Here is a 13,021-nt window from a genome sequence, read left to right on the forward strand (position 1 = left end):
CAAGTTTTACATAGGAATATATAGAGAAAATCTTTTAAAATCTTCTTCTCAAAAACTATTAGGCCAGAAAAGCTCAAATTAAAATGGAAGCATCCTCAGATAGTGTAGATTCAAATTTGTTCAAATCATAGTCCCTGGTGGTATGGTGGGGCCACAATGGGGGAATGGATTTTTATATATAGAGAAAATCTTTAAAAATCTTCTTCTCAAAACTATTAGGCCAGGAAAGCCGAATTTGAGTGGAAGCATCTCCAGATCGTATAGATTCAAGTTTGTTTAAATCATAGTCCAGGGGTAGGGTGAGGCCGCAATGGGGGATGAATTTTTACATAATTACATAGAGAAAATCTTATAAAATCTTCTTTTTTAAGACTATTTGGCCAGAAAAGCTTAAACTTGTGTAGAGGCATCCTCGGGTAGTGTAAATTCAAGTTTGCAAAATCACAGTCCCTAGTGGTAGGGCGGGGCCGTGATGGCGGTTTGAATTTTTACATAGTAATTTATAGAGAAAATCTTTAAACATATTCTGGGAAAGTTTTCGGTCCAAAACTCAGTACTTAGTGTGAAAGTACAGGTTATACAGATTTAAGTTTGATGAAACCATGATTCCCTAGAGAAAAGTGGGGCCACGAAATGGGGGGGGGGGGGGGGGTACATAGGAATAGATAACAATCTTCTTACAGGTACAACAACAAAAGGGGCTTGGTATTTACCAAAAAAAGAGGTGGATAAAAATTGGCAGATATTCAAGTTTTTTAGCAAGATCTACTGTACTTAGTTGTCAAGATATTTTGATTCTGTAATGCTAATTTGATCAGAATTAAGGCAATTGTTGCTCAGGTCAGCGATGTGGCCCCTGGGCCTCTTGTTATGCTTTATTTTACTTACTTATCACATGTCACTTTAGAACGTATTTGATCTCCCTCCCATGTCTCAGAAAATGTTTTTGAATCTCCTCTAAGGTTAAAATGCAGTACCAAAGTCATAATCCTGTCCAAGCCATTATTCTTATTCTCTTCAAATAATAAAACACCGATTTTTTTTTTTACCAAAAACAGACAGGAGGTAAAAAAAAAAACCACGCATATACAGCTCTGTGGTTCTGATTACCTTTATGCTTTTTGGAGTGGTCATGTGTTAAAAATTGCATGGATATAAGAAGAGTAGCTAAACATCATTTACCTAAGAGAAGTTCTATCTCGTGCAATCGACCGGGTCCGGCATGGTATCATCACTATTATATCATCACCTTCATTACCCCTGAAAACAAATGAACTGTCACTTATGTGTTAAGCTTGTTTAGTCAACAGTCATTTTTATATTATTTTGAATCGTTTAGATTAATTTACCACAGGTAAATTTTGTTTTACTACATTTTATATGAAATAATGTGGGCCACAATGCCTCCAGTTTTGTATAAGTCTTAGTCATTTACAATGGAATTATTTGATTTCATTCTGTTCTACCTTTAAGTTAACTTTTAATGTATGTTCATTTTGTTAAAGTAATTTGGTATTAAAGCACATTTTTGCTATTTCATCAAAAAATGTTTTCATATCTTATCAATAAATCATATTGAAATTAAAAGACAATGTATTAGTATTAACGAGAGGATATTTAATTTTATTTCTATCAGTAAAAAGTTTTGTAAATTAATGAAACGTAATGAATGATGCAAAATTCGGATTCTGCATATACTCAGTATAAGGAAATTTTTCGCCGTGTGTTTTTGCTTTGTGGACCCTCATTGACAAAAGGAAAAATTGTAATGGTCCTAATTAAAAAATGGTACTTATCATTTACCAATAATTTGTAGGAATTTAGAGTGGGGTGAATTTTTTACAACTCTAAAAGAGTTTTTAAAATTTAACATTTTATGATTATTATTCCCCCTTATCCGTTTACTATTGATAGAGTAAATTAATTGTAAAGATGTCGGTGTTAGCGATACATTATTGATATATATAAGGGGAAAACTCAATTCTTGTGATCTCAAAATCCGTGGATATGAAGAACACTTAAAATTCCCTAAAAGTGATTGATAAAATACATGATGGTATTCTCTTATAATAAGGATGTTATGGACACGGAGGGATATGATAACGAGGCTCTAGAGCTGCCGACTGGAGCACAGGAAGGAGCTAGCGAGTCAATGAGTTATAACAATGGACACAGCAACAGGGTCGCAGGCGAAAATGCTGACACCAGGCTGTAAACCAAATTTAAATTTATCACATGAGTGATATCCACCATATATTGAGATAAACATTTCACACACACACACACACACACACACACACACACACACACACACACACACACACACACACACACATATATATAATGAATGAATAAAATTTTGAAACAAGCAAATTTTGGAAATAGATTATGTATCAAAAATGTTTACCGCCATTACATTTGTATTAGTTTATACAGAACAAGTGCTTTACTTTAGTGACAAGACTTTGCTATGATAAATTTCACATTGGTGTTTTTTATCTTTGTTGGTTGTTTAAATCTAGAAATCTGCATCTTCAAACACTAACCTTCTTCTAAATGATAGTTAGAATCATTGCAAACTTTCAAATGGTGTGATGTAACAATCTTGTAAAATTGTTAGAATTATTCATTGTATAAATACGGCTTCCTGTTCTATGTTGTCAAAGAATTGTTTTATTTAACTACCCATGTATATATATATATGTTCTCTGATAGCTTAAGAATTTTATAATTTAATCATTGATATCAGCGTACATCATTATAATTTTGTGATGTACTTTATCTACTTGATATTGTAAGAATGTTGTGAGATGTGCAATGTAAACCAACTAACACACATCGCCTCTTGTGCTTTTTAGTATTATTTTCTAATTCTTACACAATTTTAAAGCTTTTCATCCAATGATTTTATTTGCTTGCATATCTTTTGATATATGTTAGATTTGATATTTTTTCTTTATATCATTTTTGTAATGTTGTAACGAGGTTTTAACCTTCTTTACCTCATATATGTATATTATTTTTGGTAACATATGTCTCGATTTCAAAGAAATCAGATTTTCGATTTAACGAAGATCTCACTATTAATGTAACGTGCCATTTTACTCTTAATCTTTCTAGCGTGTACATGCTCTTTATATGTGATCATTGATGACTTAGAACTAAAATCACTTCTTTTGAAAATAAATTGTATTTACTAAATTGTTAACTCGTTACTTAGAACTAAACGTTTTCAAAGAAAGATGTATTTTGTTACATAAGCTATAATTCTCTGCAAATTATGCAATGTATTCAAACGCATTTAAGAATATTGAGATAGTTTCCAAATATTTTATCCACCCGATAAGGTGAACTTACCAATTTAAATTAAAGGTTTAGTTGTCATGTGTTGCTGCATAAGTTCTTTCATTGGAGATTGGAAATATATATATATATATATATATATATATATATATATATATATATATATATATATATATATATATATATATATATATATATATATATATATATATATATATATATATATAATCCAAAATGAGTGAAAGGTGATATCACACAGTATAAATCATCAAAATAGAAAATGAACAGTTCCAAAGTTATATATATATATAAGACTGATAAAGTATTTCCAGTTTAGGGTCCTCCAAAATGTTCTTTTTTATTTAGTGTTAGATATTCCAAATTAAGAAGTACTTAAAAATCGCCGTGCGTATTCGTTAAAATCTATACGTTTGAATTTGTATATTTAACAGTCCACATCTAATGATTAAAATTTTAGGAGAATAGATTGTATATTTTCTTGCGTATCTAAATGTAGTCCCAGACATTTTCATTTAAACAGTAAGTACATCATTTTATATTATTTCTAGTATATAATGAAAAAAATCCAATGTTTTAGTGATGATAGTGGTCCCTCACCCAAATACCTTTAGGGATGTAAAAAGTTGACATTCGTTAAATGAGCCTGTGGCTTAAGAAGGTATCCTTTAGCATTGGTTTTTTTTTACCGATTTCAGCGAGGCATTACACTTTAAAGATTTTAATAACATAGTGATCATGGGACAATAATACAATATCCCTATATTAACCGCTGTCCTCATGCCGCATCGGTTTTTTACAGGATTTGTGACAACACTGAAACAATGGTTTGGGATAAATATCAAATCACACAACAAAACCACATTTAGTAGGTATATGATGCCCTCTTGAGCCTCAGGCATTAATTGCTCTCATCATTCAGTCCTAATAGAATGCTTAGATGAGAAACTATTTTATTACACAAACGACTCCACGGGGTTATTATGCAGCACATCATTCAGTGTTGTCACAAACAAGCAAGTAATCAACAGAAAATGCATCGTCGGATACCCACAGGTGATCGCGTCTTTTACTTATCACCCGTGGGCAAACCAGCCGAAATATCGTTGTAAGTTAATTGATATTCATGGATCATTTGATTGGTCATCATATGATTCCATCGCAAAACATCGATGGCATTTCAACCAATCAGAATTCTTATAACGTATCAGTGTTTGGCTATCGTGAACATGGCGGGCAAGTTTCAAAATGTGTGTAAAAGGTTCAGTTTAGATGCGTTAAAACCTTTCCAGGAGGGAACAATTACACAGCTGTTGAAAGGCAGGGATTCATTTCTTTCCGTTAAAACAGGCGGTGGCAAAAGTATTTGCTATCAAGGTTTCCAGCTGATGTGGACGGAATTGAACGGATGCGAATGCAGTGTTTTGATAGTTTCGCTTTCGATTATGAAAGAACAATGTGAATACTTGAAATCTTGTGATTTTACCTCAACGTATATTGGCAGAGATAGTAGCGAAAACATTGACATTATCAATGGTAATTTTCAATTCCTGTTTGCTTCACCGGAATCCATTTTGTCTGTAAATAAGTGGAGGGACATGCTCGTTGCTAGCAAACATTTCAAACTGTTCGTCGTCGATGAGGCCCATACGGTATTGCATTGGTAAGAAAATTTTATTCCAACGGTATATAACACACGTAATAAATATCCTTTACATGATGTTTTACTATTTATTGCACAAGATTTCAATGTGTACATTTTTAGGGGTGAAAGTGAAATCGAGATGGAGCCTTTCCGTATCTGGTACAGCAAGCTAGGCGAAATCAGATCCCTAATACAGTGTCCTGTCCTGTTGATAACTGCAACAGCTAACAGATCAGCTCGAATGGAAATGCAGAAGAAGTTTTGCATGATAGATTGTCATGAAATTATTCAAAATCCTGATAGAGAAAATATCAAGCTGTTTGTTCATAAATTTAAGAGCACAGTTTCACATGGAAACATTTTCTACTTTCTTATTCACTTGTTAAAAAAGGACAAAGAACTGTGTGAAAGATTTTTGATGTTCTGTCCTTCAATTAAAACATGCAGTGAATTATTTTCTGCCTTAAGGAAGAAACTTGGGCATATCATTAAGCATGTTGACATGTTTCATTCACAATCACCAGACACAGTTAAAGAAAAGATTAAAGAAGACATGAGTGTAGAGAGTGGTAACATCAGAGTTTTAGTTGCAACAAGTGCAGCAGGGATAGGAGTGAATTTCAGATCGGTTAAATATGTTATAAATTATGGACCTCCCAAAGATATGGATGGATTTGTCCAACAGTTCGGTAGAGCAGGTCGTGATGGAGGAGTGGCCATGGCCTTGTTACTTTTTAATGGTAAACAGTGTAGAAAATTGGATGAAGACATGAAAACCTATACTCAAAATAAAGAAACTTGCCGTAGGGACATCATACTTTCAGCATACAAATCAAAATCTGACCCCAAAAGATTAAGGCACATGTGCTGTGATATTTGTGATGTCCAATGTGATTGTAATAGTACTGACTGTTCAAATTTTAAACATTCATTTTATAAATACGAATTGCCTGTGTGTTCTTCAGATTCTGATAATAGTGCTGACGACATGTTTGACGACGATTCAGATTAAAACAAATCATTTCATTATATTCCTGGTTTTGTTTTCTATTTCATTTAAAGGTATGGTGTCATAAAGTTAAGAATGCTTATTTTTCTACCGCAGCAAAATTGAAGAAAAATAAACATTATTCAACTTCAAGTAAATTGAAAATATTTAGAACAAAAATAAAAAATAAGAATCTTCACTTTGGAAAATTTTGTTGCAGTAGACAGCATTTCTTCACTATATGTCCTGTTATTGATATTGCAGTAAAATGAGAAAAAACATCCATAGGTTGTACAAATTTTAATCATATAATATACACAATCTGAGGTAGATCCAAAGTATGCATGTCAAAACAAGGGTTAATTTATTAGGATATATTAAGGAAGCAGTCATACTATTTGGTTACCGACACTCTAAAATGCATATGAAAAGTGTAAATACTTGGTCAATACATTAAAAATGAGACCTAAAAGGCTATAATATGAGGTAAAGCATAATTTATTATGCTCATAGATGTATCTATATATTGTAATTACAAAAGAAAACTTGCAACATTCTTTTGAGCTTTAATCCAGTTGTGCAAGTCTTCACTATTAATATAATACAATGGCTCCTTAAAATTTGAAAAACTTTCCCATTTTAAATCTTTCACCTGTCCTTTTTGTCGCAATACTTTCACAATTGTAACAATATCACCTGTTTTGTCAACTGTTGGTCTCGTACTCCTTGATTTTACAGCTTTAGTACTTTTCATTAACTGATATTTTATTCCATCTACTACTTGTGTTGTCATACAAATTAGCCTTGCAGATTGAAAGGATTTGTTTGCACCTTGTGTGTTTAACTGAGATTTAATATTGTGTACCTGTATCTCTACACAATTATCATTTGGAATATTGTTTTTAATTCCACCTTTCAAGTTAACGGTCATGTTCCATTTATACTCAAAGCTTTCTTTGGTATCGAGTATGGCAATTATGTATGTAATCATTCGCCAAAGCCAAATTTTATATTTTGAGTGTTTTACTGCAGAAGCATACAGCCATTCCATATAAGCATTGCGTACAATTCTTTCACCATCACCCATTTGATAAGCATTGCATGTATCTCTTAACAATAAAGACATTAAAAGAAAGCAATGAACAGGATTTGAATCTGCATCCATATTTTCAACACTACAAAACTTCCAGCAATGTTTTTTTTTCTAAATGTTTCTTGAACCAACCAGATTTGTAGTATGTTTTCGCACAAAGAGGACACTCGTACAAGTCTTCATTTTTCATAGCTTCCATCTGGGAATCATTCTGATCCAAAGCCTGTACGTTTTCTCGCTAATGGTGTATTGTTCCAAAATCACAAAAACCTAAAGATTTGACCACTTTATTTGCCGCATGGAGAACCCAGTCAGCTTTTTCTTGGTCATTCATCATTGAAAATACAGGTGCATCTGCAGGTGTTGAACTGATGTCATCCATGTCCATGGTATCCAGGAAAGCTCCTACAATGTACCCATCCATGACGTCATCAATGAACTGGTGATGTGGCCTAAAATTTTTGAAAACGTTAAAACTGATATGCATATAACATGATGTACATTTATACACAGGGTATAGAGCTTTGTCTTTGTCTTTGTCGTTGGATACCCACAGGTGATCACACCTTCCTCATCGACCATGGGTGATGAGTAAAAGATATGATCATCTGTGGATATCTGGCAATGTAAAAAGTATTAATGCAAAAATGGGGTTGTGTTTTTTTTACATATATTAATTGTTTGCAATAGTTTGCAACAATTACAGTATCTGAATTTATTGATTACTTCATCAGGTCCTGAAACATCTCTTCTGTTTATGAGATTGCGAAGTTGGTATAATGTCCCAACATCTGATGAGCTTTTTTCTTTGTAGAAGAGTTGGTAAATGCTCTGTAGAAATAAAAGTTAATGGCAAATTATTGTAAAGTTTACCTTATTCCTCTTCATCTAGAATTACAAACATTAAAATTTATTGTAAACATAAAAAAACAGCAAAAAAGTAACCCTCTCAATTTCATTGGGCATCTGTTAAATACCCGGTAGGTTAAAAATCAACCCCTCCACCAATTAATAAATTCATTGAAGTCTCTCTGCATATTATCACAAAAGCAATACCATAACATTGAGAGATGATGTTAAACCAAGTAAAATTATCATGCATTTGAAAAGTAAAGCAATATCTAATATGGCAATGTCTTTAAAACAAACTGCATTTTTTAAAAAATAACATTTGATATCAATTTGAATTAATAAATGTGTTATAAAGGCTTGGTTTATGTTATAACAATTTATCAATAAATTTTCTTATTTTTACACATAAAAACTGTCCTCAATGGACCAGTGATTTCTCTAAAAATAATTCCATTTTTCTGGGGGGGTGTTGTCTATAAGGACGGAGAAACCATTAAAACCTATTTTTCATCAACATTACTATGTGAACTTAATTTCTTAATTTGTAAGAATTTTCCTAGAGGGAGGGGGAGGTATAGACACAATTTCCAGTCTAGATCAACACACAACAGTAATAATCAGTCAGTAAAACACAAACACAAATGAAAACAAAAGAAAAACTTACATATGAACAAGGTGAAAAATAAACTTCAAACTTTTTGAACTGTCAACTTTTGAAACATCCACGCTCAGTATACCAAAAGAAAGTTCATTTCCCTGTGCAATCCCTCTGGCCTGTGAATTAATCCACTAAGGCTCTCAAATTCAGATGGGACATTCTGCATGGCCTCCTGCGCAGAAAAAGCTCTCTCATTCGTCAGAACGTCTCCACCGAACACAATTCTTTCTGGCGTTTCATTGTCTACATGTGGAACTGCTAAGTGATGGATTCTTTAAAGTATAGTAATCATGCCTAAATAATAAAAGATAATGAAAAATATTTCCTTAGAGAGTGTGGAGATCTAATTTTAAGAAATGTTCTCTCACTGTCATATTAAAACATGTATATGCACATAGAAAAAATTCCATTACATTTAATTTTTTCTCATTTAATTATACCTTGAGAAGAATTCTCACTGGCTTCAATTAGGTCACAATTGAGAAAAATAGACTTCTCCTTTGTCTTCTCCATGTATGGATGTGAAATATAAGTTGGAAAGCTTGCACTTGCAGGTTTCAAAAATTCAATATACTTCAGCAGGATGTGAGATACATGGAAAACAATGTTTTTACAAAGGCTGTCAGTCTGTACCATTGATGGTATCCAACTATTTGTTGGTACACGTAAAACATCATTTCTTTCTCTCAACATATCGGACGGTAAATTCAAGTCCTCTGCTTTAATTCGTTTTTGCTTGGCCATGACTAGGAACCAGTGTAAGCTCTTGCGCTGTTTCTCCATGGTCATCTTTGCTGGACTGATCGTGACGTCCAAATGATCCCCAAGAATTTCTATTGGCTTTGGTTTTGAAATAATGTTCTGAACTGAATGTTCTCCTGTATCAGATTAATCATCAATTTCGCATGCAGCAGAAAAAAGCAAATTGTTTTCTGCACTACTTTCAGTTCTACCAGTATGGTACTGTGTTTTGCCTGCTTCACTTTCAACAACAGCAGCATGGCACGGTAAGCCTTGTGTCTCACTGTCTCCACAAGCAGCAAGCGAAGTTACTTCTGTATCACTTTCAAGCCCTGCAGTAGGAGACAGTCCTGAAGCATTCCTTGTGAACTCTTGTTTGTGATTTACATATGTTGAAACTGTTTCCATAATCTGTTTTTCTTGCTGTTTTACAAGTTGTTTTTTCTTTTTCATTATGCTTGTAGGCGACACAACTACACCAAGATCATGAAGTATTTTCAAACCCTGAAAAGAAAAACAATTTAATCAATCCATGAGTTTGAACTTAAAATTTTAACTTTTTAATTACAGTACTGTGCATGTACTATTTTGTTTTGTATCTGTTTCAGCAAAATAATGTATAGTGTTTGGAAGTTTAACTCAATTTGTAATAATTCAAATGACTTGTATTTTAAGTATTGAGTTTCAGTCCCATTTTTACATTCATGAATATAATATCAAACATTAAAAATCTATCACCTCTTTGGTCATTCCACATTTGTCTGCAATAAGTCCTAAGATATACTGCAGCTGATTAAGTCCTTGGGATCTTGTGTAAAGTAATATAGCTGCAGAGGTTATCACACCAGGCAACTTTTTCTTGGTTCTCAAATCCAGGTTAGCCGCACCACATAGAATATTATGCAAGTAAGGAGCTTTGGCTTGAAATTCATGAGAGACAGCTGTCCAATCAAATTTAAGAAGGTTTTCTGAACTTTGATTTTGGAAGACATTTCCATTTCTACTAACAAGAACATTAATTTCTTTCTGAATTTCTTTTTTCACAACATTCACAATAGCATCCTTGTATTTATCATTTTTCCTGTAATGTTTCATAATTGCTTCAGGTTTCTTGCTGTTCATCATAGCTTTCAAGGCCGATTTTTCAGGTTCAGTGTTAACATACTTGGAGCGTTCACCATGTTGGTACTTGACTGTGATCTATCAAAACATAAATAAATGAATTGTTGATCTTTACAAGACGTACTGTACATATGCCGGTATATGTTCATATCTAAGTGAACTTTGCCAAGGATCAAGAGGTCATAATATGATGCCACAATGATCATTGCACATTTTATAATTGCTTATTTTTGATATTCTATTATGTATGTACCAGGTATATAAAACATGATATTGAACATGTTGAATACAGTTAATTTATTTGTCAATTTTAATAATCTGATTTTCTCAAGATAACAATGATAAAAAGTTCACCAATTTGAATTTGTTTGATAGTCATAGATATCAAATCTCCTGCTTTTTATGCTATAATTTAAAGTCTATGAAATAAAACATTGAATATGTGTACTGGTGTGCGACCAGTTCTCACCAAGTACCGCTTTTCGCTAGTACATTTTTTAAAATCTAATTTTCTCGCCAGTATATAATTTAAAATCTATGAAATAAAATATTGTATCTGTGTACTGGTGTGCGACCAGTTCTCACCAAGTACCGTTTCTGGCTAATACTTTGTGACCTCATTAAGGTCTTCCGTTTCCAACGGAAGACCTTGTACTGATTCTGATGGTTCTTCTTCATTATAATTTTTCTTCTTCTAGACGTTTTTAAATCCTCAATAACTTTTTTGTTTGTCATCTGTTTTTATTCAAATTTTCACGGTATATTGTAAATTGAATTAGGTTTCTAGAGCACAAAAAAAATTGAAATCGCAACTTCCGGTTTTGAGTTATTCCCCTTTTTCTAAAATTTTAGGGGCGTTAGTTTCCAGACAAAGGCTCCGAAATGGTCAGTAGCAAATAATTTTTAGTTAAAAATTTTTTTTATTGACACTTTGAATATTGTCCTCTGATTTTTGGATTTTAATTTCTTCCAATTATTCCACTCGAATGAATCAATCGAAATCTTTGTTTTAAAAATAGCGAACTTTTTCTCATGTTTTAGCTTCGTAACGTTTTAGTTTGAAATATTTCCTAAATACATATAGAACAAAAATTGTGCATAATGTTAAGGGCTTTCATTTGACACCAATGAAAAAGGGCTGGCCCATTAAATTAAGGACCAGTAGCCCTCAAAAGATTTTGCCTAATAACTCAAAAACGGTTAGGATTTCGGTATTGCTGTCGCTGGAAAAGTTGTTTGTTGGGGTCTCATAAAGGTCGTCACAATGTTATTTTGTAAGTGATTTGTGTAGTATGAGTGTAAAAAGCTTTACATGTTAACATGTACCTGCTTTCATTTGGCAAGTTAACGAAAGTCTTTGCGCGTAAAACTGGCAAAAAGTTACCACAGAGAGTATGATGGTTTATACAGGAGGCTTTAATTCATGAGAAAAAAATTAAAACACATGCTTTTTTTTTTATATAGAAGTTAAAGTCATTGTTGTTTAGTTCTTATAGTGCACAATCCTTAAAGACGAGAATCGAAAAACAAAACATTCTTTTTCTTTTCTAGTAAAACACAAAGTACTTATTGAAAAAAAAATCTATGCATTACGTTTTAGTTATCATACTGCATGCATTTAAAATCCACCTTGAATCAGAGATGTGTATTATTACGTAAGCTATCCCTCGCCCACGGCCGAGAAAATCGGTCACCATGGTCGCGGCTGGACTACCTAGCGGTCAGCGGTTATCTAATACACGAGAATTGCGTCTCTCAGATATGAGTTAATCTAGCTGCGAACTGAAGAACTATTTCAGTTTTGATTACACATAAAGGTTTATTCTTCAATTGGATTAAACGATAGGGTGTCAATTAAGAAATCGTTCAGTTAATTAATAAAAGCAATGCCATTCTATATCTAATGCAATATCAGACATATATATCAATTGTGGGTTTTAATAAAAAAAGAATTTCTATTTGATAGAATTTAGTCATTAAATTGCAAACTTTTCAAATCTTCCTAGGTTCTGAGCTGTGCGTGTGTGTGCGTTAAACCTTTATGAAATCTATCCTTCGCCCACGGCCGAGGAAATCATCCACGGCTGCACTACCTAGCGGTAAACGGTTATCTAATACACAAGATTCGCACCCGCACACTTACATGAATATGAACGTGTTTGAGTTTATATAGCCGTTAATACACTGTACACTGTTTTAATCTTATGTTATAAAAGTTTGTTCATTTTGTATTTAGTTAAATTAAACATTGGAGAGTAAATTAAAAAGTCGTTCTGAAAATTAATAAAAGCGATATTACTCCAAATCGGAAATACTCGTGAGACATATTTGAATGGCTGGTTTGTAAGTCTTAAATGTTTTAAAAACTGTACAAATAATGTTTTCAATCAACAACAAAAAAACAACAACACAAATATTAAAACCTTTAAATAATGATCATCCCTCGCACATGGCCGAGGAGATCCCGCGCAAGTGACCTCTACATGTACCTTAGCACGCGTGCATGTTTGGTATTTTGTACGAACGCAACTATTTTTATTATGTTTTAAACTATTATATTGGTTTCAGATGAACCGATAAATTTATTTTACTCGTACAGTT

At 32.8% G+C, this 13,021-nt stretch overlaps 2 protein-coding genes and 1 long non-coding RNA gene across 3 annotated transcripts in view; 2 read left to right on the forward strand and 1 right to left on the reverse strand.

Moving 5' to 3' along the window:
- The window catches only part of LOC136273198 (mucin-22-like), a 167,149-nt gene that overhangs the window by 95,296 nt on the left and 58,832 nt on the right, over positions 1-13,021 (forward strand). The gene's annotated exons all lie outside the window — the stretch shown is intronic.
- LOC136272591 (uncharacterized) lies at positions 2,054-5,978 on the forward strand. The gene is made up of 3 exons (XM_066074339.1): positions 2,054-2,211; positions 4,826-4,984; positions 5,087-5,978. Exons 1-3 carry the CDS (start codon positions 2,054-2,056, stop codon positions 5,976-5,978), a joined length of 1,209 nt encoding a protein of 402 aa, XP_065930411.1.
- Positions 7,756-10,546, reverse strand: LOC136273202 (uncharacterized). The gene is made up of 4 exons (XR_010711419.1): positions 10,037-10,546; positions 8,998-9,802; positions 8,564-8,851; positions 7,756-7,878 (listed from the first exon to the last, which is right to left on the reverse strand). It is a non-coding gene; the product is annotated as an uncharacterized lncRNA (long non-coding RNA).

Source organism: Magallana gigas, chromosome 2 (genome assembly GCF_963853765.1).
Source record: "Magallana gigas chromosome 2, xbMagGiga1.1, whole genome shotgun sequence".
In the NCBI taxonomy this organism is placed as follows: domain Eukaryota; kingdom Metazoa; phylum Mollusca; class Bivalvia; order Ostreida; family Ostreidae; genus Magallana; species Magallana gigas.

Excerpts from the sequence above, each read along its gene's own strand:
- LOC136272591 (XM_066074339.1), top strand. The coding sequence starts at position 2,054 with ATGGTATTCTCTTATAATAAGGATGTTATGGACACGGAGGGATATGAT. Across the intron at positions 2,212-4,825 it reads GAAAATGCTGACACCAGGCT|AGATAGTAGCGAAAACATTG; the intron begins GTAAACCAAATT and ends GTATATTGGCAG. Across the intron at positions 4,985-5,086 it reads GCCCATACGGTATTGCATTG|GGGTGAAAGTGAAATCGAGA; the intron begins GTAAGAAAATTT and ends GTACATTTTTAG.